Consider the following 25,597-nt stretch of genomic DNA (forward strand, 5'->3'; position numbering starts at 1 on the left):
AAAAGATTTCTAGTCCCCATCTATAGAGATTGTCCCTCAATAAGTATAAAGTGGGGCCCAGGATTTCTAACATGTTCTAACGTGCCTTTCTAACGTGTTCTGCTGTTTTTTGGCCCCTAGTCTGCACTTTGAGAACCGCTGTCCTAGAGAAAACTGAATACTCCAGGAAGGTTCTGGAAGAATAGGTAATGGGCTTTGGCACTCTGCCCTGGAAACTAGTCAACTCTCATGTTAATCCAGAGAAGGGCGGCACTGTACCAGGTACGTCCTCTGTGCGGGTTGGTCCAAGATGACCAAGAGGCAGCCGACAAGCACAGCTATGAGGAAGGGTTAGACACAGTTCCACATCAGACCCGTGGGAAAAGGGCAGGAGAAATGCGAGAACCTCTTGGAAGGAATGCTCCAGGGAGTCTTTGGGGGCACTCACTAAGCTGGGCCTGGAGGCTGAGTAGGGTCCTACAGGAGGGAATGGGTCAAGTTTAGGGACGGGAAACAGCATTCGCAACCGCAGCACCAGCACCAGCTAAAAACCCAGCCAACAGGGAAAGCAAAGTACGGAAATACGCATGCGTTCAGAGTGCTGCGTGAATTAACCAGGCGCCGGCGCAAACACCAAACGTTTCCCGGCCTCTCTTGGTCAGGGTGACGCAGTAGTCTGCAAACCTCGGAGCGTAGGCCACCGCACTTATCCGCAGCAGGGCCGCCTGCAGCCAGTAGGGTGGGCTCTTCCCCGTGCCCGCCCAGCTACCGGCCAGCCTGCGGCTGCGCAGATCTTTCGTGGTTCTGTCGGGGAGACCCCTGGGCATTCCGGACTAAGATGGCGGCGACGGCCAGGCGGGGCTGGGGAGCTGCGGCTGTTGCCGCCGGGCTGCGCAGGCGGTAGGTGACGAGCCTGGAGCTCCGAATAGGTGTGCCCCTGGGCTTAGCCAGCGGAGCGGTAGCCGCCTTTGCAGACCCTTTCTCGAGGCGGGTGGGTGGTGCATCTGATGGAGCCGGCGGGTCTGCCCTGTCGCCGCAGTTGGGGGTGAGCCCTGAGGTGTGTGGCTGTCGGTGCGGGAGCTCAGCGCTTCTGTGGCCTAATCGGACGGACTCTCTGGAGCTTCGTCTCAGGCTCAGAGACCCAGTGCTTGAGTCTCTGCGGTACGGAAGCTTGTAGAGACTGGCTGTAGAGCCAGAACGGAGGAGCTGTTTTAAAAAATCGTGTGCCTCTCCCGCCCCCAAGCCCTCTACCAGGTGCATTCCCTCCTCTTCTAAACACAGAATCAGAATGTCACACAGAAGGGAAGAAAATACCTTGTCTCGTTTCCTCATTTTCCCAGTAAGGCCCTGAAAGAGGAGGTGACATGTCCAAGGTCACACAGTTTCTAAGTGATGGAATTCCGACTAGAATCCAGACCCCTAGATTCCTTGCACCCACCACCATTAAGCCCACTGTGTTTCCTTGTTTTTCCCCCTTCCCTGAGCCATACCTTTGAGTTTCACCTTTCAAAGACTTCTGTGAACATTGCTAAGAGGACATTTATGTAGGTGTACCTTAATTTTACGTCTGGAGAAAATGGCCTACGGAGAGTTTGCCCTTTTGAGTATTAGAAATTTTAGTGTTAATGTTTCTCTTGAAGTTTAAATGTATATCCTAAAAAGATTTAAGTTGGTAGAATTTTTTGTTAGTTACCTCCTGTGTTTGAGTAGATGTCTTCCTTGAATAATGTAATCCATTCTTACTTTAAAAACAAGACTTTAAACCTGTATGTTGGAATGTGCTTCCTCTTTATTCATTCTGCTGCCTTTTCCCTGGGCTGAAGGGACAAGAATATTATTCTTCTAGTCTATTTCCAAATTCCAGAGTATTCACAGATTTAGATACTGAGTTATAGAAAAAGGCATTTTTACCCCAAAGCTTGAACTTCACTCAATTAGTAATTATTGGGCACCAATTAAATAATGGTAGCAGCTGCCATTTATTGAGCACTTACTGCATGGCCTGGCACTGGTTTAAGCACTTTACATGGATTCGCTGGATTATTTATGAAGTAGCTGCGAAACTAACCTCATTCTAGAGATGAACTGAGGCCATTGTGCTAGCAGCTAGAAATGAAGATAGTTTCTCCCCTTGATGAGTATGCAGTCTAGCAAGAAAAATATATTAACAAATAATGACAGTCATGAGTGCTGTAATAGATTCATATAATTTAAAGTGCTGTGCCGGGCGTGGTGGCTCACGCCTGTAATCCCAGCACTTTGGGAGGCCAAGCTGGGCGGATTGGCTGAGGTCAGGAGTTCAAGACCAGTGTGGCCAACATGGTGAAACTAAAAATACAAAAAAAAAAAAAAAAAAAAAAAAGCCGGGCGTGGTGGTGTGTGTCTGTAATCCCAGCTACTCAGGAGGCTGAGGCAGGGGAATTGCTTGAACCAGGGAGGTGGAGGTTGCAGTGAGCCAGATCACGCCACTTTACTTCAGCCCGGGTGACAGAGTGAGAAAAACGAGATTATTTCCATCTCAAAATAAATAAAGTGGTGACAGCTCTTACTGTGATCAACACTGGAGCTAGTGTGGGGAGTGGCAGTCAGGACTTCACATATTATTTGATTCCCATTCAGTGTTGATTCCATTGTTCTCTTGAATCCTCAGTGCCGATCGTTTTATCTCTCCAATAACATCTAAGAAACTCTATGGGTTACAGTCCCACAGTATCCCAGTAGTCTTTTGCTTATCAATGGCATATAAAGATTACCGAAGGTAGGAAACAGTTCATCTGTATTCTGTTAATACTTAATTGGTGCCCACTCATTCTTTTCCACAAGAATTCCAGTTTTGTGAGAGAGAGAAAAAAATGTGGCAGCCCCTGTTGCTTCTTGCCTGTTTTAAGCAGAAAATAATTAGATAAATGTGATCTTGTGTTTGATCACAAACAATTTTTGCCTTTGCAAAAAATTTTAACAGAAAATTATGACAGTGAAAGACCGTTCTAACCGACCACCATTTTGCCTTTAGCCTCTAGATGCCCATTCCCGGGCTTGGGCCAAGCTAACTTTGGGAGACGTTTAGTTTATAGTTTAAATGATAATAGCCCTTTCCCAAAATTAAACCATCTTTATAAAGCTAATGAAAGACCACCAGGTTTGGAGGATGAGAGGAGCCTGAATTCTGCTAAGGTGTAGATGTAAATGATTACCAGCCATTATTCTGGCGGTCCTAAGAGTTGCAACTTCCCCAATTACTCCTGCAGAAAACATCACTCTTGTAGAACCTAAGATTAGCCTTTTCAGGTTTTTGCATTTCTGACTGGTCCTGTGGCCCTGCCCACAAACGAGCTGAGCACTCAGGAGGATCATTTTCCACACGCCTGTGATTGCATCCCCAACCAATCATCAACACCCGTTCCCTGGCCTGCCAATCTATCCTTGAAAACCCCTAGCCTCAGATCCAGAGAGACTGAGTACTAAAACTCCACTCTCCCTTCCAGCTGGCTCCGTGTGAATTAAACTCTTTATTGCAAATCCCCTGTCTTGATGAATTAGTATCTGGACAGTGGGCAAAGTGAACCCAGTGGCAATTATAAATGACTCCTGTGCTTAAAATTTTTCCATGGCTCCTATGAAGTGCCAGTTGTAATGGATAGCGATGATATTTTCAAGTAAACCAGATTTTAAAGTAAATCGCATTGGGATTTTAAGAATTTTCACTATTAAAGTCTCCTTTTACTTCCTTTTCCAGTAATATTTGCTTTCATTTTCTTCCTTTGTTTTCAGTTTGTCAAAGCCATCAAAAATAGCCAATTAAGTTTTCTCTATGAGAGTGAAGTAAAGTTAGAGGCCTGGCACGGTGGCTCACGCCTGTAATCCCAGCACTTTGGGAGGCCAAGGCAGGTGGATCACGAGGTCAGGAGTTCAAGACCAGCCTGGCCAAGGTGGTGAATCCTGTCTCTACTAAAAATACAAAAATTAGCCGGGCATGGTGGTGGGCACCTGTAATCCCAACTACTTGGGAGGCTGAGGCAGAGAATTGCTTGAACCCAGGAGGCGGAGGTTTCAGTGAGCCAAGATCGCACCACTGCACTTCATCTTGGGTGACAGAGCAAGACTCCATCTCACAAAAAAAAAAGAAAAAAAAAAAAATGAAGTGAAGTTACAACACTGGGTTAATATGTTTCCATCCAAAAAGCATATAAAAGGCAGGGCACGGTGGCCTGTAATCCCAGCACTTTGGGAGGCCAAAGTGGGTGGATTACCTGAGCCAGGAGCTGGAGATCAGCCTGAGCAACATAGTGATAATCCATCTCTACCAGAAGTAAAAAAAAAAACTAGCTGGGCATGGTGGCATACACCTGTAGTGTCACCTACTTGGGAGGCTGAGGTAGGAGAATCACTTGAGCCTAGGATGTTGAGGCTGCAGTGAGCCCTGATCACACCATTGTACTGTAGCATGGGTGACAGAACAAGACCCTGTCTCAAACCAAAACACGAAAAGCATGATCAAGATCGTTGGCTGTGTAATCTCAGCATTTTGGGAGGCCAAGGCGGGTGGATCACTTGAGGTCAGGAGTTCGAGATCAGCCTGGACAACATGGTGAAACCCTGTCTCTACTAAAAATATAAAAATTAGCCGGGTGTGATGGTGTACACCTGTAATCCCAGCTACTAGGGAGGCTGAGGCAAGAGAATCGCTTGAACCCAGGAGGTGGAGGTTACAGTAAGCTGGGATCGCATCACTGCACTCCAGCCTGGGCGACAAAGTGAGACTCAGTCTCAAAAAAAAGGACGGGCCAGGCGTGCTGTCTCACGCCTGTAATCTCAGCACTTTGGGAGGCTGATACGGGAGGATCACCTGAGGTCAAGAGTTTGAGACCATCCTGGCCAACATGGTGAAACCCCGTCTCTACTAAAAAGTACAAAAATTAGCCAGGCACGGTGGCGGGCACCTGTAATCTCAGCTACTCGGGAGGCTGAGGCAGCAGAATTGCTGGAACCTGGGAGACGGAGGTTGCAGTGAGCTGAGATTGTGCCATTGCACTCCAGCCTGGGCCAACAACAGTGAGACTCCATCTCAAAAACAAAAAGGACAAGACTATACTTTTTTTTTTTTTTTTTTTTTTGGAGATGGAGTCTTGCTCTTTGGGCCAGGCTGGAGTGCAGGGGTGCAATCTCGGCTCACTGCAACCTCCGCCTCCTGGGTTCAAGCGATTCCTCTGCCTCAGCCTCCCGAGTAGCTGGGATTACAGGCGCCCACCACCACTCCCAGCTATTTTTTGTATTTTTAGTAGAGATGGGGTATCACCATGTTGGCCAGGCTGGTCTCGAACTCCTGACCTCAGGAGATCCATCTGCCTTGGCCTCCCAAAGTGCTGGCATTACAGGCGTGAGCCACCACCCCTGGCCCAATAGTATACTTTCTTTTAGATTTTTTGAAGTATTGAAATACTTTTCAAAACAGGTAATATAGGTTATCTTGAGAGAGGGAAACGTGGTAAGGGACAGGAAAGGAGGGAGGCTTTCACTATATATGCTTTTTTCCCTTATCAATTTTGAACCATGTGACTCTATTGCCTAATTCTAAATTTTTTTAAAAAATAAAAAAGCTTAATAGTCATTTGCTTCCTTCATGCATAACCAAGAGTCTGGGACTATGGGTTATAAATTACTAATGTAGACACAATTCTGTTTCTTTTTTTTTTTGAGACAGAGTTTCACTCTTGTTGCCCAGGCTGGAGTGCAATGGCATGATGTTGGCTCACTGCAACCTCCGCCTCCCAGGTTGAAGTGATTCTCTTGCCTCAGCCTCCTGAGTAGCTGGGATTACAGGCATGTGCCACCATGCCCGGCTAATTTTGTATTTTTAGTAGAGATGGGGTTTCTCCATGTTGGTCGGGCTGGTCTTGAACTCCCAACCTCAGGTGATCCACCTGCCTCGGCCTCCCAAAATGCTGGGATTACAGGCGTGAGCCACCTCGCCCAGCCCAATTCTGTTTCTTATACCTGGATGTTATATTATCCTGTGCACACCCAGTTATCAAGGGTAGGAATTTCCATTTGAGCTCTACCTGATTTTGAATTGTTTGTAGGTATTGCTTGCCTAAGTAAGTGGAAATAATGTAGATGGAAGATGAAAAGTCTGTTCTCTAATTATTTCTATTGCTGGTTATGTTTAAATTTTACATAGGTCTTTTTTACACATGAGAAGTAGAAACCAACTTTGAAAGATTAGAGCTCTTAAAATGTCATTCATTTTGTGCTTTTAAACGTAGGTTCTGTCATATGTTGAAGAATCCATACACCATTAAGAAACAGCCTCTGCATCAGTTTGTACAAAGACCACTTTTCCCACTACCTGCAGCCTTTTATAACCCAGGTAAAATTTCACCTCTTTTATAGCAGTTGTGTTTCAGAAACTACAGGAAGTGTGCTAGGATTTTGTGGATCATAAAAGATGAGAATCTGTATATTTCCTATTTAGAAGCCTATGGAAAGAATATAGGAAAAAAAAAGCTATATTTTTCTTATAGGCTTCTAAGTAGAAAATGTATTTGCAAGGACATTGTCCAATAGATCTGTGAAATCTCAGTATTTTGTATAACACATCCCCTGCAACACAAGAGTTGCTCAATAAATGATTTCCAAAATGAAAATATTATAGAAGTTAAAATCTGACTGGGTGTAGTGGCTCATGCCTGTAATCCCAGTGCTTTGAGAGGCTGAGGCAGGTTGATCGCTTGAGCCCAGGAGTTTGAGACCAGCCTGGGCAACACAGCAAAACCCTGTCTCTACAAAAAAGTACAAAAAATTAGCTGGGCATGGTGGTGCACACCTGTAGTCCCAACTGCTTGGGAGGCTGAGGTGGGAGAATCCCTTTAGCCCAGGAGTTCAAGCTTGCAATGAGCTGTGATCACACCACTGTGCTCCAGCCTGGGTGACAGAGTGGGACCCTTTCTCAAAAAGAAGTTTCAAATGGGGATTGTGTTTCAAAGAATTCTATGTATTTAAAGCTGCTGCTTTCCTTTTTTTGGATAAGAATACCCTTAAAATTAGTAAATTTCTGGCTTTCATCCAGACCTTAGAACACAGGATTTTGAATGTAGTAAAAAACTACATTCATTCAAAAAAAAGAAAAACTTTTTTGTCAAAATTAATTACTATGGTTTTGTTAATAATCTTGATTGTTAACAAGATATATACTTTGATTTTCTTTAATTTGGGAAATAGATATGATTTAAAATAATTTGAAGTGTGATGACTGTAATGTAGAGTTAGAGAAGTTTAAGGGGAGAGGGTATGTGTGTCTGCATGTGTGTATGTATGTAAATGTATACCTATATGTGTTATGGAGCTGTAAGCATATAAATTCAGCCTCTCCTTTCCATTGCTAGCTTGAACACATTCCTGTGGGCATACTCTGGCTGATTCTGGCTAAGGGCATGAATTAAATCTGGGTAGACCTTACCCCTTCTGTAGCTAGGGGCCAGAAGAGGAACACTTTCCTGCAGGCTTGCCTGACTGCTTGAATCACAGAATAGTTTAGATATAAATATTGTAAATACTGAGTAACTCAGCTGATTAAACCACTTTAATTGGACTTTTAAACTTTGTAGGACTGAAATATGTGTTCATATAGGCTTTTCAAATAGGAAACCCATTAATTTTAGTCATTGATACTGACTTTAAGCACCACTAATCTGTATTTTGGGGGAGTTTACATCTACCTCCTTAGGTACCTATTAGTACCAAGCATAATAGGAAGAAATAGGCTGGCATGGTGGCTCATGCCTGTAATCCCAACACTTTGAGAGGCTGAGGTGGGCAGATCCCTTGAGCCCAAGAAGTTTGAGACCAGCCTCAGCAACATGGTCAAACCCTGTCTTTATAAAAAAATACAAAAGTTATCTGGACTTGGTGGTGCACCCTTGTAGTCCCAGCTACTCAGGAGGCTGAGGTGGGAGAATGACTTGAGCCTAGGAGGTCGAGGCTGCAGTGAGCTGTAATCATGCCACTGCACTTCAGCCTGTGCAGCAGAGTGAGACACTGCCTCAAAAAAAAAAAAGGAAGAGATATTTTTTATCATTCTGTCCTGTTTCCTGTTGTAACTCTCATGACATTTTCATGAGCATCTTTCTGGATGATGGACCTGGGAGTCATTTTTGAGATACCAAATTAAACCCAATTGAGATTATAATTGTAATGATTTTGTTAAATACCTATTCAAATTAGGTGTTTCTTTTGTTTTTGAGGCAAGGTCTCACTATGTTGCCCAGGCTGAAGTGCAGTGGTGTGATCTTGGCTCACTGTAACCTCCGCCTCCTGGGCTCCAGCCATCCTCCCACCTCAGTCTCCCAAGTTGCTGGTACTACAGGTGTGTACCAACACACCCAGCTAATTTTCGTATTTTTTGTAGAGACGAGGTTTCACTATGTTACCTAGGCTGGTCTTGAACTCCAGAGCTCAAGTAACCTGCCTGGCTCAGCCTCCCAAAGTCCTGGGATTATAGGCGTGAGCCACCGGGCCCAGCCTCAATTAGTTTTTTAGTAATAGCTTTATTTATTGTCAAAAGTAAAAAGTTCTGTGATGATGTCATTCATTTTCATACTTTCTACTTAGGCAGTATAGAGTATATGCTCTTAAGTGACTTTTTATTTTGCATTTGTAGTTTTTACCCTCAAGGATTTCTAAAAATTTTGCTTTCTGCAGGTGTAGTTTTCCTCAAATTGATTGACTAGAATAAAGTCAGAATTTTTTTTTTTGTCTTTGCTGACTGCATCCTCTACTGCCTGGGCTCAAGCAGTCCTCTTGCCTCAGCCTCCTATATAGCTGGGATTACAGGCACATGCCACCACAACTGACCAATTTTTGTATTTTTTTGTGGAGACAGGATCTCTGTTGCCCAGGCTGGTCTGGAACTTCTGCCCTCAAGTGATCCTCCTGACTTGGCCTCCCAAAGTGCTGGGATTATAGGTGTGAGCTGATGCACCCAGTCAAAGCCAGATTTAATTCTTCAAATATTGGTAGAGTACTGTGTGCAGATTTTGGTTAGCAATAAATTTTAATGCAAGCTGCAAGAAATGATTGGTTCAGGGCCAGAGTTAGAAGATTATTTACAGAACGTGTTGGTAGCCCTTTCTTTAATGTGTCATTGAAAAATCATTCCCTTATAACACAGATATGCAGAAGAATGTCTTACTAGAAATATACATATTTTAAATCAAGTACTTGGACATTTAAAATATACATATTTTAAATCAAGTACTATTTTTTCATTTTTTAGGAATTGTCTGGTTGTCTAATTAGAAAAAGGACTTAAACAAAATGTATGGGAGTTCACTTTCAATTTTTTTCTTTATCCATGAAATGGTTTAACTTCAGCTAGCTGGAACTGCATGGCAAAGTGCAAAAATGACTCTCAGTTGTCAAATTAGAACCTTTTCTGTAATGACTAAGAAAAGCATTTTTGTACCAACCATATGTTTTGCCAAATTTAAACTCTTTCAAATTTAAAATAAAACTCTTGCTTTTTGATATTCTATTCTCTCTCCTAAAATAGGTGATGTGAAAATTAGAACAGGAAGACTGATCTTAAATGTATTTTCCTATTATGCTTGGCAATGTTAGATAAGGATTAGCAATATGTACGGTGGCTAAGAAAGTCAGCACCTAGAAAATTGTCCAGCTTTGAATCCTGGCTCTGTCACTTAGTAGCTGAGTGACCTTTAGTCTCCTTATTATAAAATAAGATAAAAATAGTACCTCACTGAAAGGATGTAAGGATTAAATGATATAATACATGTAACGTGCTTAGCACTCTGCTCAGCGCATGATAGGCACTGAATAATGTTTTTTTTTCTTTTGAGACAGAGTCTCACTATGTCTCACAGGCTGGAGTGCGTGGTGGCTGGATCTTGGCTCACTGCAACCTCCCCCTCCTGGGTTCAAGCAATTCTCCTGCGTCAGCCTTCTGGGTAGCTGGGATTACAGGCACACATCACCACGCCTGGCCAATTTTTGTATTTTTAGTAGACACAGGGTTTTACCATGTTGACCAGGCTGTTCTCGAACTCCTGACCTCAGGTGATCCGCCTGCCTTGGCCTCCCAAAGTGCTGGGATTATAGGCATGAGCCACTGTGCCCGGCCAGGCACTGAATAAATTTTTAATTGTTATATAATATTGTCAATCTATTTAAATATAATCCTGTAAGATGGAGGATTTCTTTTTACTCAGAAGGTTCATTTTCTTTCTTTTTTTTTTTTTTTTGAGACGGAGTCTCGCTCTGTTGCCCAGGCTGGAGTGTAATGGCGCAATCTCGGTTCACTGCAGCCTCCGCCTCCCAGGTTCAAGTGATTGTCCTGCCTCAGCCTCCTAAGTAGCTGGGATTATAGGAGCACACTACCATGCTTGGCTAATTTTTGTATTTTTACAAATACCTCTACAAAATACACCTACCTACCTACCTACCTACCTACCTACCTACCTCCCTCCCTCCCTCCCTCCCTCCCTCCCTCCCTTCCTTCCTTCCTTCCTTCCTTCCTTTCTTTCTTTCCTTCTTTCTTTCTTTCTTTCCTCTTTTCCCTCTCTGGCCCAGGCTGCAATCTACTCGGCTTCCTGCTGCCCGCGCCGTGGACTGCCTGGGTCTGCCGGTGCGCGCCACCGCTGCCTGCCTTTTCTCCTTTCGCTGCAGGCACGCGTTCGCCATCTTGGCCATGCTGGTCGCCAGCTCCTCACGCCGAGTGCTCTGCCCGCCTCAGCCTCCCGAGGTACTGGAACTACAGACGGAGTCTCGCTCACCCAGTGCTCGGTGTTGCCCAGGCTGGAGTGCGGTGGCGTGGTCTGGCCTCGCGGCAGCCTCCACCCCCCAGCCGCCTGCCTTGGCCTGCCAGGGTGCTGGGATTGCAGCCCCTGCCCGGCCGCCGCCCCATCTGGGAGGTGGGGAGCGCCTCTGCCCGGCCGCCCCGTCTGGGAAGTGAGGAGCGCCTCTGCCCGGCCACCCACCGTCTGGGAAGTGAGGAGCGCCTCTGCCCGGCCACCCACCGTCTGGGAAGTGAGGAGCGCCTCTGCCCGGCCACCCACCGTCTGGGAGGTGAGGAGCGCCTCTGCCCGGCCGCCCCGTCTGGGAAGTGAGGAGCGCCTCTGCCCGGCCACCCACCGTCTGGGAAGTGAGGAGCGCCTCTGCCCGGCCACCCACCGTCTGGGAAGTGAGGAGCGCCTCTGCCCGGCCACCCATCGTCTGGGAAGTGAGGCGCGCCTCTGCCCGGCCACCCATCGTCTGGGAAGTGAGGAGCGCCTCTGCCCGGCCACCCATCGTCTGGGAAGTGAGGAGCGCCTCTGCCCGGCCACCCATCGTCTGGGAAGTGAGGAGCGCCTCTGCCCGGCCACCCATCGTCTGGGAAGTGAGGAGCACCTCTGCCCGGCCGCCCCGTCTGGGAAGTGAGGAGCGCCTCTGCCCGGCCACCCATCGTCTGGGAGGTGAGGAGCGCCTCTGCCCGGCCGCCCCGTCCGGGAGGAAGTGAGGAGCGCCTCTGCCCGGCCGCCCCGTCCGGGAAGAAGTGAGGAGCGCCTCTGCCCGGCCACCCCGTCTGGGAAGTGAGGAGCGCCTCTGCCCGGCCGCCCCGTCCGGGAAGAAATGAGGAGTGCCTCTGCCCGGGCGCCCCGTCCGGGAAGAAGTGAGGAGCGCCTCTGCCTGGCCGCCCCGTCTGGGAAGTGAGGAGCGCCTCTGCCCGGCCACCCACCGTCTGGGAAGTGAGGAGCGCCTCTGCCCGGCCACCCACCGTCTGGGAAGTGAGGAGCGCCTCTGCCCGGCCACCCACCGTCTGGGAGGTGAGGAGCGCCTCTGCCCGGCCACCCACCGTCTGGGAGGTGAGGAGCGCCTCTGCCCGGCCACCCACCGTCTGGGAGGTGAGGAGCGCCTCTGCCCGGCCACCCACCGTCTGGGAGGTGAGGAGCGCCTCTGCCCGGCCACCCACCGTCTGGGAGGTGAGGAGCGCCTCTGCCCGGCCACCCACCGTCTGGGAGGTGAGGAGCGCCTCTGCCCGGCCACCCACCGTCTGGGAGGTGAGGAGCGCCTCTGCCCGGCCGCCCCGTCTGAGAAGTGAGGAGTGCCTCTGCCCGGCCACCCATCGTCTGGGAAGTGAGCAGCGCCTCTGCCCGGCCGCCCCGTCCGGGAAGAAGTGGGGAGCGCCTCTGCCCGGCCGCCCCGTCCGGGAAGAAGTGGGGAGCGCCTCTGCCCGGCCGCCCCGTCCGGGAAGAAGTGGGGAGCGCCTCTGCCCGGCCGCCCCGTCCGGGAAGAAGTGGGGAGCGCCTCTGCCCGGCCGCCCCGTCCGGGAGGAAGTGGGGAGCGCCTCTGCCCGGCCGCCCCGTCCGGGAAGAAGTGGGGAGCGCCTCTGCCCGGCCACCCATCGTCTGGGAGGTGAGGAGCGCCTCTGCCCGGCCACCCATCGTCTGGGAGGTGAGGAGCGCCTCTGCCCGGCCACCCATCGTCTGGGAGGTGAGGAGCGCCTCTGCCCGGCCACCTATCGTCTGGGAAGAAGTGAGGAGCGTCTCTGCCTGGCCGCTCCGTCTGGGAGGTGAGGAGCTCCTCTGCCCGGCCGCCCTGTGTCTGGGTAGAAGTGAGGAGCTCCTCTGCCTGGCCGCTCCGTATGGGAGGTCTACCACGGAGGCCAGAAGCAATGTGGGGGCTGGACGTGGTGGCTCACGCCTGTGGTCCCGGCACTCTGGGGGGCGAGGCGGGTTGATCACTTCGGGCTAGGAGTTCGAGACCAGTCTGGCCAACTTGGCGAAACATGAAGAATACAACAGACAAACCAACCAACCAACTCAGTGACAACAAAACAGGTCTACCCTGGAGTCATACTCTAATTTTTTCTATTTTCTTCCCTTTCTGATCCTTTATCCCACTTTCTTTTTCTTCCTCTTCCTTCTCCCTCTTCTTTGTCAAATAGAGGATTGAGTTATTATCACTGATCCATATAAAGTCCCTCTCTCATTTATTTTAACTCCCACCCCCATTTCTATTCCCCGACTTCCCATGTGCAACCTTCCTAATATGTTTGATACGCATCTTTTTGTTTGTATGTATTTTTAGAAAATGTTTATTGTTTTTGTATGCAAAAATTAATTAAAAAAAAAAAAATACCCCTACCTCTACAAAACCTCTGTAGAGACAGGGTTTCACCATGTTGGCCAGGCTGGTCCTGAACTCCTGACCTCAGGTCATCTGCCCACGTCGTCTCCACTAAAAATACAAAAATTAGCTGGGCATGGTGGTGCGTGCTGGTAATCTCAGCTACTCAGGGGGCTGAGGCAGGAGAATTGCTTGAACCCGGGAGGCAGAGGTTGCAGTGAGCCGAGATCATGCCACTGCACTCCAGCTTGGGCGACAAAGCGAGACTCAATCTCAATAAAAGAAGAGTCTGTAAAGATATCTTTTAGGCTAGGCACAGTGGCTCACGCCTTTAATCCTAGCACTTTGGGAGGCCGAGGTGGGTGGATCGCTTCAGGCCAGGAGTTCAAGACCAGTCTGGCCAACATGGTGAAACCCCATCTCTACAAAAAATTCAAAAATTAGCTGAGTGTGGTGGTGCACACCTGTAGTTCCAGCCACTTGGGAAGCTGAGGCATGAGAATTGCTTGAATCCAGAAAGCAGAGGTTGTAGTGAGCCAAGATTGTGCCACTGTACTCTAGCTTGGGTACAATGTGAGTCCTTGTCTCGAAACAAACAAAAGATGTCTTTTAAATATTCCAGGAAGTAATTTGCATAGATTCTTGCTTATGTTGTATTTTGTTATGTTACTTACTATACCATTAGGCAACTTAATTAATATCTCTAAGCCTCCATGTCTTCATTTGTAAAATGGGAATAAGAGTTCCTTCTTTACAGGGTTGTTAAAGGCATAAGTACATTTAAAGCACTTGGGCCAGACACGGTGGCTCATGCCTGTAATCCCAACACTTTGGGAGGCTGAGGTAGGTGGATCACTTGAGGCAAGGAGTTTGAGACCAGCCTGGCCAACATGGTGAAACCCAGTTAAAAAAAAAAAAAAAATTAGGCCGGGCACAGTGGCTTACACCTGTAATCCCACCACTTTGGGAGGCTGAGGTGGGTGGGTCACCTGAGGTCAGGAGTTTGAGACCAGCTGGGCCAACATGGTGAAACCCTGTCTCTACTAAAAATACAAAAATTAGCTGGGCATGGTGGTGCATGCCTGTAATCCCAGCTACTCAGGAGGCTGAGGCAGGAGAATCACTTGAACCTGGCGGGTGGAGGTTGCAGTGAGCCACGATTGTGCCACTTCACTCTAGCCTGGTGGAAAGCGCGAAACTCCATCTCAAAAAAAAAAAAAAAAATTAAAAATAAATAAATAAAGCACTTCGCCCCAGAGCTGGACATGATGGCTTACACCTGTAATCCCAGCACTTTACTTTGGGAGGCCAAAGGTGGAAGGATCACTTGAGGCCAGGAGTTTGAGATCAGCCTGAGCAACATTAGGAGACTCCACCTCCACAAAATTTTTTTTAAAAAAGCCTTTGGCTGGGCGCGGTGGCTCACACCTGTAATCCCAGCACTTTGTGAGGCCGAGGCGGGCAGATCATGAGGTCAGGAGATCAAAACCATCCTGGCCACCATGGTGAAACCCCGTCTCTACTAAAAATAGAGAAAAAATTAGCCGGGCGTGGTGGCGGGTGCCTATAGTCCCAGTTACTTGGGAGGCTGAGGCAGGAGAATGGCGTGAACCTGGGAGGCGGAGCTTGTAGTGAGCCAAGATGGCGCCACTGTACTCCAGCCTGGGTGACAGAGCGAGACTCCGCCTCAAAAAAAAAAAAAAAAAAAAAAAGCCTTTGACCCTGTATTTGGCATATAATAAGCACACAATAACTATTTATTATTACTATTATAAATTGCTAACTTTATTGTCTTTAAAATAATGGTGGCACTTTAGAAAGAAGAGAATGTGGCATTTTACTGTATTAATGTCAGCAATAAGTGATCTATGATTATGATAGCCATTGGTACAAAGTCACCAAATAGAATATATATAGGACACCTGAATTATGAATATGTATAAGACTTAAGTGTTTACTATTTCTGGAATCTGCTTCATAACACAACTATTTAAATAATCAGAGTATTGGCTGGGCACAGTGCTCACGCTCTAATCCCAACACTTTGGAAGGCTGAGGTGGGAGGATCATTTGAGTCCAGGAATTTGGGACCAGTCTGGGCAATAGCGTGAGACCCTGTCTGCAAAAAAATACAAATATTAACTAGGTGTGATGGTGCACGCCTGTAGTCCCAGCTACTTTTGAGGCTTAAATAGGAGGATTGCTTGAGCCCTGGAATTTGAGGTCATAGTGAACCGTGATTGTGCCACTACACTCCAGCCTGGGCAACAGAGCAAGACCTTGTCTCAAAAAAAAAAAAAAAAAACCGAAAAAAAAAAACCAGAGTATTAGTAGAAAACTATATGCACTTAAATATATTTATATATATATATATATATATATATATTTTTTTTTTTTTTTTGAGACAGAGTCTCACTCTGTCACCAGGCTAGAGTACAGTGGTACAATCTCAGCTCACTGCAACCTCCGCCTCCCAGGTTCAAGCAATTCTCTGCCTCAGTCTCCCAAGTAGCTGGGATTACAGGCACCTGCCACCACGCCTGGCTAATTTTTGTATTTTTAGTAGAGACGAGGTTTCACCATCTTGGCCAGGCTGGTCTTGAACTCCTGACCTCGTGATCCACCCGCCTGAGCCTCCTTAAGTGCTGAGATTACAGGTGTGAGTCACCGTGCCTGGCTATATGGTGATATATTTCTTTCTTATCTTTATAAATGCTTTGTCAGGGCAATAAAGCCTTGGGTTTTTCCCCAGTTTTTCTTACTTCTTCTGATTCTCTGCAAATGAGCACTTCATAGTCCATAAACTTGTTAACTGTTTTTTCTAGAATAACATTTTCTTCATTTTCTTTTTTAGTGAGATACATGTTTATTCAAACACAAGATACCCCAAATCCAAACAGCTTAAAGTTTATACCAGGAAAACCAGTTCTTGAGACAAGGACCATGGATTTTCCCACCCCAGCTGCAGCATTTCGCTCCCCTCTGGCTAGGTATATTACTGTTTTCATTTGCTTTTACCAAGAAACATAAATAACTGACTTTGGGGTTAAGACAACTTTATTTAAGTATTGCATTTCTATGTGCACTGCATTTTTTTTTAAGTGTAGAGAATAATTTCTTTTCAGATGACAGATTAAAAAAAAAAAGGCCTGTTGCAGTGGCCCACACCCGTAATGCTAACATTTAGGGAGGCTGAAGTGGGAGGATTGCTTGAGTCCAGGAGTTTGAGACCAGCCTAGGCAACATAGAGAGACTCCATCTCTAACACACACACACACACACACACACACACACACACACACATTTAGTTGGGTGTGATGATGTATACCTCTGGTCTCAGCTACTCAGAAGGCTGAGATGGGAGGATCACTTGAGCCTGGGAGGTTGAGGCTGCAGTGAGGCATGGTGGTGCCACTGCACTCCAGCCTGGGCAACAGAGTGAGACCCTGTTTCAAAAAAACCCAAAAATGTTGAGGAGGCTGAGGAGGTGGGGATCACTTGAGCTCAGGTGTTGGAGACCAGCCTGGGCAACATGGTGAAATCCTGTCTACAAAAAATACAAAAATTAGCCAAGTGTGGTGGTATGTGTCTGTAGTCCCAGCTACTAGGGAGGCTGAGGTGGGAGGATCACTTAAACCCAGGAGGTTAAGGAAACTATGAGCTGTGATGCCATGATTGTGCCACTGCATTCCAGCCTAGGCGAGAGAGTGAGACCCTGTCTCAAAAAAGAAAAGAAAAATGAGAGTTGATATTAAAAAAATTTTCTCCTGAAGAGTGATATATTTGAGAGATCTATAGCATGAATAAATAAAAACTTATATTTTTACTTAAGAAAAAATATTCATCAAATTGATAAATATGGTAAATTTCCATTTCAGATCTTAAAAAATCAGATTTTTAAGAATAGTGAGAACTTGCTTATTTTATTCATAAGGGTAGTTGAATTTGTAGTTCTTTCAAGATGGAATAATTTCTAAAATACTCTATTCAGAACTATAAATGAAAACTAGTCAGTGGGGACAGTTTTAAAATTCACCAGATAAAGGCATGTTTAAACCAGTAGTCCCACCTTATCTGTGGTTTCACTTTCCCTGGTTTCAGTTACCCAAGATCAGCCATAGTCTAAAAATATTAAATGGAAAATTCCAGAAATAAAAATTCATCAGTTTTAAATTGTGCTGCTTTTCTGAGTAGCATGGTGAAATCCTGCTCTGTCCTCCCCAGGGCATAAATTATCCCTTTTCCAGTGTATCCATGTCGTATACACTGTCTGCCTGTACCCTCCTCTCTGCTGAACCCCCCCACCGCCCTTGCTGCATCATTGGTCACTTAGAAGCCATCTCTTAAAGTAGTGATGCTGGCATATTGTTGGCATATTGTTGTAATTGTTCTATTTTATTATCAGTTGTTAATCTCTTACTGTGCCTAATTTATAAATTAAACTTTATCATAGGTATATATGTATAGGAATAAAACATAATACTTGCAGGGTTCAATACTATGTGTAGTTTCAGGGATCCACTGGGGGCATTGGAATGGATCCCCTGAGGATAAGGGTGGACTACTGTATGTTAGAGATGATAAAGAACAGGTGCGGTGGCTCATGCCTGTAATCCCAGCACTTTAGGAGGCCGAGGCGGGTGGATCACGAGGTCAGGAGATAGAGACCATCCTGGCTAACACAGTGAAACCCCATCTCTACCAAAAATACAAAAAATTAGCAAGGTGTGGTGGCGGGCGCATGTAGTCCCAGCTACTCTGGAGGCTGAGGCAGGAGAATGGTGTGAACCCGGGAGGCGGAGCTTGCAGTGAGCCGAGATAGCGCCACTGCATTCCAGCCTGGGCGACAGAGTGAGACTGTCTCAAAAAAAAAAAAAAAAGCACAAATGATAAAATTGTTGGGATGAACCTCTTTTTAACTGATAGTTAGAGAAGTTAATAATAAAGAATATTAGAGTCAGTCAGCATCAGCTGAAATTTTGGGGAACTGAAGCCTCAATCTCATTGCCAGGGATACTTGGAAAACAGAGCTTAGATAACTATTTCTATACATACAGCCATTTTATATGTCTCATTTAAGGAACCTAGGGATTTGCCAAGCTCTGGAATCGTTTTTAAAATTTACAATTAATAGGTACTCTTTACTGAAACATACCACTTATCAGAATATACCTTAGAGTGTTTGTTTTTCATATTTTATTTTTTACTTTTTATTTATTTTTTGAGATAAGGTTTCACTTTTTTCGCCCAGGCTGGAGTGTGATGGCGTGATCTTGGCTCACTGCAACCTCCACCTTCTGGGTTCAAGCTATTCTCCTGCCTCAGCCTCCCTAGTAATTGGGACTATAGGCACATGCCACCTCACCTGGCTAAATTTGGTATTTTTTTGTAGAGACTAGGTCTCATCATGTTGCCCAGGCTGGTCTCAGACTCCCGAGCTCAAGTATTCTGTCCTTCTTGGCTTCCAAAGTACTGGGATTACAGGCTGTTTTTGTACTTTTTTGATATAAGTCACAGTAAAAAGTGTGTTACATTATGTGTGTGTATGCGTGAGATACAAATGTTTGATGGGATAGTTTTCACTCTTTTTTCACCCTTAACAATAGATAATAGATTCTTAAATTTCCTTTCTTCATCTCTTTTTGTTGTTCTGTTTTATTTTATTAAATAAAACCTTGTCACTACATACATGATTCCACAACTCACTACTGGGTTTTAAAAATCTTACCCTAGAAGTTACTTGCACATGTGCCCAAGATATGTGCAGGGATGTATTTACTGTCATAGAAAGACATCTGAGACATAAAAGTGAAGAAAGCAACTTGCAGAACTGTGAGTCCAGTATGATACTATGTATATAAAAGCAAAAACCACAGAACAACAAATGCACTGACAAAAAGATCTGGAAGAATACACACGAAACTGATAACAGGATTTGGTAGGGGTGGTCAAGGGGCATTTAAATTTTATTGTTTGAAACATTTACATCAAGAATGAGTTCATATTTTGTATTAAAAAAGTAAAAGTAAAAAAGCCCCAATTAATTCAGTTATAGTTTAGTTAGAAATTATTTCTGTCAGATGTTCAGTTGGCAAAATCTCTTTTCAAGTTAGTCTTTTGAAAATAGTCTGTTTAGGCCAGGTGTGGTGGCTCATGCCTGTAATCCCAGCAATTTGGGAGGCCGAGGCAGGCGGATTGCCTGAGGTCAGGAGTTCAAGACCAGCCTGGCCAATGTGGTGAAACCCTGTCTCTACTAAAAATACCAAAATTAGCCGGGTGTGATGGCAGGCGCCTGTAATCCCAGCTACTTGGGAGGCTGAGGCAGGAAAATCAGTTGAACCCAGGAGGCGGAGGTTGCAATGAGCCAAGATCTCACCACTGCACTCCAGCCTGGGCGACAGAGGATGACGCTGTCTCAAAAGAGGAAAAAAAAAAAAAAGAGTCTGTTTAGTGCTTAGTACAGTGCCTGGCACTTAGGAGGTATCAAATATTTGTTGAATGAATGATTGATATTATAGCAGTCTATTCATTCACCAGGTGATGGACATTTCTATATTTTTCTGTATGTGTGGCTATTTTAAATGAAGCTGCTATAAAGATTTATGTACAAGTCGTTGTGGAGCATGAGTTTTTATTTCTTTTGGCTAAATAACTAGGAATGGGATTGCTAAATCGTAGAGTAGGAATATAAAACAAAATTGGCCATGAGTTGATAATTGTTAAAGCTGCAAAGGATATGTGGAGAATTTTTTACTTTTCTCTACTTTCGTGTATGCTTAAACTTTTCCATAATCAAGCATTTTAATATCTCTTATTTTTTCTTTTTTTGCAGGCAGTTATTTAGGATTGAAGGAGTAAAAAGTGTCTTCTTTGGACCAGATTTCATCACTGTCACAAAGGTAAACATAGGATTATATAAAATAAGACTCGAAATACTCTTCATTTTTTTCTGAGTCCAACGCCTCTCTCCAACATTTCCATTCTTTCTGTTCTTTAATTTTTATTATATTTTATTTTTGAGACAGGGTCTTACTCTCTTGCCCTCTAAATGTCACAAAAATCAAGCAAAATATGCTATGTTTTTCTTTTTCTTTTCTTTCTTTCTTTTTTTTTTTTTTTTTTGAGATGAAGTCTCACTCTTGTCTCCCAGGCTGGAGTGCGATGGTGCGATCTTGGCTTACTGCCACCTCTGCCTCCCAGGTCCAAGTGATTCTCCTGCCTCGGCTCCCCGCCACCCTGAGTAGCTGGGATTGCAGGCGCCTGCCACCATGCCCGGCTAATTTTTATATTTTTAGTAGAGACAGGGTTTCGCCATGTTGGCCAGGCTGGTCTAGAACTCCTGACCTCAGGTGATCCACCCGCCTCGGCCTCCAAAGTGCTGGGATTACAGGCGTGAGCCACCACGCCTGGCCAAAGTATGCTATGTTTTTCAACAGTCAAGGCAGTATCTGCTAGAAAGGGCTGTTCCATTTTTGATGTCTACTAGATTAATGGGATATGAACTATTTAAATTTGAACTATGTATCCTTTTAAATCTGTTAATTGACATATATCCACGGAACTTAAATCACTTGCCTGATAGTGTGTGAAAATCAAAAGTATTTATTAAACTCCCCTTAAGCAAATTGAAAGGATTAGTCTGAGCTCTTTATGTCCTTAAAAGTGGACATATTGGGGGCCGGGTGCGGTGGCTCACGCCTGTAATCCCAGCACTTTGGGAGGCCGAGGTGGGCAGATCATGAGGTCAGGAGATCAAAACCATCCTGGCTAACACGGTGAAACCCCGTCTCTACTAAAAATACAAAAAAAAATTAGCCGGGTGTGTTGGCGGGTGCCTATAGCCCCAGCTACTTGGGAGGCTGAAGCAGGAGAATGGCGTGAACCCGGGAGGCAGAGTTTGCAGTGAGCGGAGATCGGGCCACTGCACTCCAGCCTGGGTGACAGAGCGAGACTGTGTCTCAAAAAAAAAAAAAAAGTGGACATATGGGTTAGTGACATGTTAAATCTAGTCATCTAGTCCAGTATTCTCTTGTGGCTATTTATTTAGAGACAGAGTCTCACTCCACACCCAGGTCAGAGTGCAGTGGCATGATCTCAGCTCACTGCAGCCTCAGCCTTGAGCTTAAGCAGTCATCTCACCTCAGCCTCCCTAGTAGCTGGGACTATACGTGCATACCACTACGTCCAACTAATTTTTGTATTTTTTGTAGAGATAGGGTTTCGCCATGTTGCCCAGGCTATTCTCAAATTTCTGAGCTCAAACAATCTGCTCACCTTGGCCTCCCAAAGTGCTGGGATTACGGTGTGAACCACCACGTCCAGCCCCCCATTCTTCAGTTTTCTTTCTTCTGTATTTTTTAAGGGGAAGAAGGGATGAACATTTATTTAACATATTCAATGTCAGATATGGCCCTAGTGCTTTACATATGTTATCTAATTTTTACAACTAGTTATTTTATAAGTGGGAAATTATATATTTGTTTTTTAAAGTTATTTAGTTCTTTTACGTATAGCCTATGCTATATAAAAATTTTTATAGGTAAAAATGTGATTATATCTTAAAGGGTTTTGGTTGTTTTTTTTTTTCCTATTTTTCTTGATTAGATTTAGTAAGTCATCTTTTAGCTCTCTTACTTTCATTATTTAGTTACCCTATTTGAAATTGCCCTAGCTCTACAATTTTTTCCTAAGTGAAATGACATAACCAATAGATAATATCCCAAGTTAGGGTATATGTTGATACATATATATGTATGTGTGTGTGTATCTATCTATCTACACATACATATAGATGGGATCTTGCTCTGTTTCCCAGGCTGGTATACAGTAGTGCGATCATGGGTCACTGCAACCACTAACTCCCAGGCTCAAGCGATCCTGCTTAGCTGGGACTACAGGTGCATGCCACTATGCTCAGCTAATCTTTTTTTCTTTTTTTTTTTTTTTTAATTGTAGAGACAGTGTCCTTCTATGCTGCCCAGGCTGGTCTCAAACTCCTGGGCTTATGCGATCCTTCTGTCTCGGCCTCCCAAAATGTTGGGATTACAGGTGTGAGCCACCATGCCTGGCCCACATTGGTATTTAATAGACGGAATACTGGATTTGTTTTGTTTCCTTTCAGTAACCTTTCTCATCATGGACTATCATATTTTACTGAATGTCTTCAGCAATCGCCTGTTTCTATTTCTGATTTCCAGTTGATGATTAGACTTCTTCATGTATCATTTGTGTTATTTTTTCCTAAATATATATGTATATTTGCAGCTTAACGCTGCCCTTTTTTTCTTCTTCAGACAACTTTAGAATATTTTTCTTCTTTTTATTACCAATATTTTCCTATTTAGTAGAGCCTATTTACTGAAGATCTGAGGTAACACTCTGATTTGTTTTCTAAATAATTTATTACCTAGAACTAGTTTCCATTCCCAGTCACTAAGATATTTCACTAGTTTTACTTTTATAACCTTAGCAGTCCCCATTTATCTCACCTTTTATGTACTATCTCTATATTGTTTCTTTTTTTTTTTTTTTTTTTTTGAGATGGGGTCTCTGTCGCCCAGGCTGGAGGGCAGTGACACGATCTCGGCTCACTGCAACCTCTGCCTCCCAGGTTCAAGCGATTCTCCTTCCTCAGCCTCCCAAGTAGCTGGGATTACAGGCCTCTGCAACCATGCCGGCTAATTTTTGTATTATTAGTAGAGAAAGGTTTTCACCATGTTGACCAGGCTGGTCTCAAACTCCTGACCTCAGGTGATCCACCTGCCTCGGCCTCCCAAAGTGCTGGGATTACAGGTGTGAGCCACCATGCCCAGCCGAATTTCTTTCATACCCTTTAAGTAATATATGTAAGTAAATTTTTTGAATAGTTGTAGGCTGTTCTGTATACTTGATCAAGCAATTACATCCTATTTTTTTTTAAGAGAATGGGAATCTCTTTATCATCCTCTTTAAAGACAGAAAATCCATTTAATATTTTGTCTTCACATCATGAAAAATGTTTTTTAATCATTTAAATCAAATTAAAACAATGAAAGTGAATGAATTAATAATAATATTAATTATTATTACTAATAATATGTTAATAATATTTAAATTATTGATTAAATATTAATTTTTATTAATTATAAATTATATTAATAATTAATAATAATAAGTGAATGAATTAATGAATGGGGGATCTTTAAGATTTTATCTTCTGAAATTCATTTAAACAGGACCCTTTAAGATGTGGAGCTAATATATATTCTCCAGAAGTGGTTGCCATTGCATAGGTATAGTGTGTATATAGGAAAATATATTTTTTTCCTTTCCTCTTTTCTTTTCTTTTCTTTTCTTTTTGTCTCTTTTCTTTTCCCTTTCCCTTTTCCCTTCTTCTCTTCGCCTGCCTGCTTGCCTTCCTTCCTCCTTTCCTTTTTTCTGCTTCTTTTCTCTCTCTTTTTTCTTTCTTCCTTTCCCTTTATTATTTTTAAAAATATAAAAAGAGATGAAGTCTCGCTATGTTGCCCAGGCTAGTCTTGAACTCCTGGACTCAAGCAATCCTCTTGCCTCAGCTTCCCAAAACGTTGGGATTAAGCATGAACTACCACACCTGGCCAGGAAAAGATTCTTAAGAGGTATAAGGCGGACTCGGTGGCTCACGCCTGTAATCCCAGCACTTTGGGAGGCCGGGGTGGGTGGATCACGAGGTCAGGCTTCGACCTCTCAAAATGCTGGGATTACAGGCATGAACCACTGTGCCCAACCTTAAATATCTTGTGTTATACTGCAAATTGCCTTTTTTACTAAGTATACTATTTTTGAAATATATCCATTTCAAAAAACATAGTTCTAGTTTACTCATTTTACGTGCTGGATAGTATTTCATTATAGGAATAAGATATAGTTAATTTGTTCCTTTATGTTCAAGGCACACACCGGTAGTCCCAGCTACTTGGGAGGCTGAGTCAGGAGAATCGCTTGAACCCAAGAGGCGGAGGTTGCAGTGGGCCAAGATCACGCCACTGTACTTCATCCAGCCTGGGCAACAGAGTGAGACTCCATCTCAAAAAAAAAAAAATAAAATAAAAAAGAGGTATCAGGTAGTGTTCTGTATGGGTCTTTGCCGTTGCCTGGAAATATAGCATTTTCCTTTAAATGTTTATAGGAAAATGAAGAATTAGACTGGAATTTACTGAAACCAGATATTTATGCAACAATCATGGACTTCTTTGCATCTGGCTTACCCCTAGTTACTGAGGAAACACCTTCAGGAGAAGCAGGTAACATGTTGTATTCAGTAATTAAAATTTGTCCTTTTTTTAGACTTTTCTATTATTCTTCACATTTACCTTGATTTCAGAAGTCATAGGAATCTAGATTTCTACCATTTAATATATTTGGCTCTGCAAATTTATATATCATTTTGAAAACTTGTGTATAAATTGGCATTACTATATAAAACCAAAATTTTCAATTATAAAAATTTTCAAACATGCAGAAAATATCATGCTCACCAATTTGCCCTCCACTCATATCTAGCAAATGTTAATTAAGCTACAGAATGGGCTTTTGGGAAAAACAAAACAAATGTTATCTTTTGCCACAGTTGCTTTAGACTCATTTTAAATAAAATATTAAACATACAGTGTCAGATTCTAGTGCATAAAGTAAATAAAAAAAGAAACTGCTAAAACCACTATACCCCCATCCCTTTTCCCTTCCTAGTTCCAGAGATGTGTGAAAACTTGTTTTGTTTTATACTATACATGTAAGTCTCTGCAGGGAATATATAGTATTCGTTTTTGTTTTTAAGTTTTAAATATCTGTTTTTTTTTTTTTTAGAGACAGACTCTCACTCTGTCACCCCGGTTGGAGTGCAGTGACGCGATGTCGGCTCACTGCAACCTCCACCTCCCAGGTTCAAGTGTTTCTCATGCCTCAGCCTCCCAAGTAGCTGGGATTACAGGTGTGTACCACCACACCCAGCTAATTTTTGTATTTTTAGTAGAGGGGGTTTTGCCATGTTGGCCAGGCTGATCCTGAACTCCTGACCTCAAGTGGATCCACATGCCTTGGCCTTCCAAAGTTTTGGGATTACAGGTGTGAGCCACCGTGCCTGGCCGAGAGCTTCTTTAAATTATGTTCCTAAAAGTGGAATTGCTATATCATAAGTTGATCTAATTAAGCACACATTAGCAGTATATTTTAAGAATTTCAACGTTCTTACATCTTTGTCATCATTAGTGTCTTTTTTTTTTTTTTTTTTTACCCGTATGTTGGGTATACAATGGTACCTTGTTTTTTTTTCTTTTTTTTTTTGAGATGGAGTTTCGCTCTTGTTGCCCAGGCTGGAGTGCAATGGCGCGATCTCAGCTCACCACAACCTCCACCTCCCGGGTTCAAGCGATTATCCTGCCTCAGCCTCCTGAATAGCTGGGATTACAGGTGCCTGCCACCATGCCCAACTAATTTTTCTATTTTTAGTAGAGACAGGGTTTCACCATGTTGGCCGGTCTGGTCT

The 25,597-nt window shown here is 44.2% G+C and overlaps 1 protein-coding gene across 6 annotated transcripts in view; it reads left to right on the plus strand.

The window, feature by feature from the left end:
• Window positions 1–589: 589 nt before the first annotated feature.
• NFU1 (NFU1 iron-sulfur cluster scaffold) overlaps window positions 590–25,597 on the plus strand; it is a 41,293-nt gene continuing 16,285 nt past the window's right edge. The window contains exons 1-5 of one of the 6 annotated variants that reach the window (XM_055242008.2): window positions 590–879; window positions 6,243–6,346; window positions 15,953–16,088; window positions 19,931–19,997; window positions 24,242–24,356. In XM_055242008.2, coding sequence (XP_055097983.1) covers window positions 818–879; window positions 6,243–6,346; window positions 15,953–16,088; window positions 19,931–19,997; window positions 24,242–24,356 — 484 coding nt within the window. In that variant the 5' untranslated portion in view covers window positions 590–817. Of the gene's footprint in view, window positions 909–1,015; window positions 1,037–6,241; window positions 6,347–15,952; window positions 16,089–19,930; window positions 19,998–24,241; window positions 24,357–25,597 lie in introns of those variants that run through there. The other 5 variants (XM_055242011.2, XM_055242009.2, XM_063617872.1 and 2 more) reach the window with 5 other exon arrangements.

This window comes from Symphalangus syndactylus, chromosome 14, assembly GCF_028878055.3.
Source record: "Symphalangus syndactylus isolate Jambi chromosome 14, NHGRI_mSymSyn1-v2.1_pri, whole genome shotgun sequence".
NCBI lineage: Eukaryota > Metazoa > Chordata > Mammalia > Primates > Hylobatidae > Symphalangus > Symphalangus syndactylus.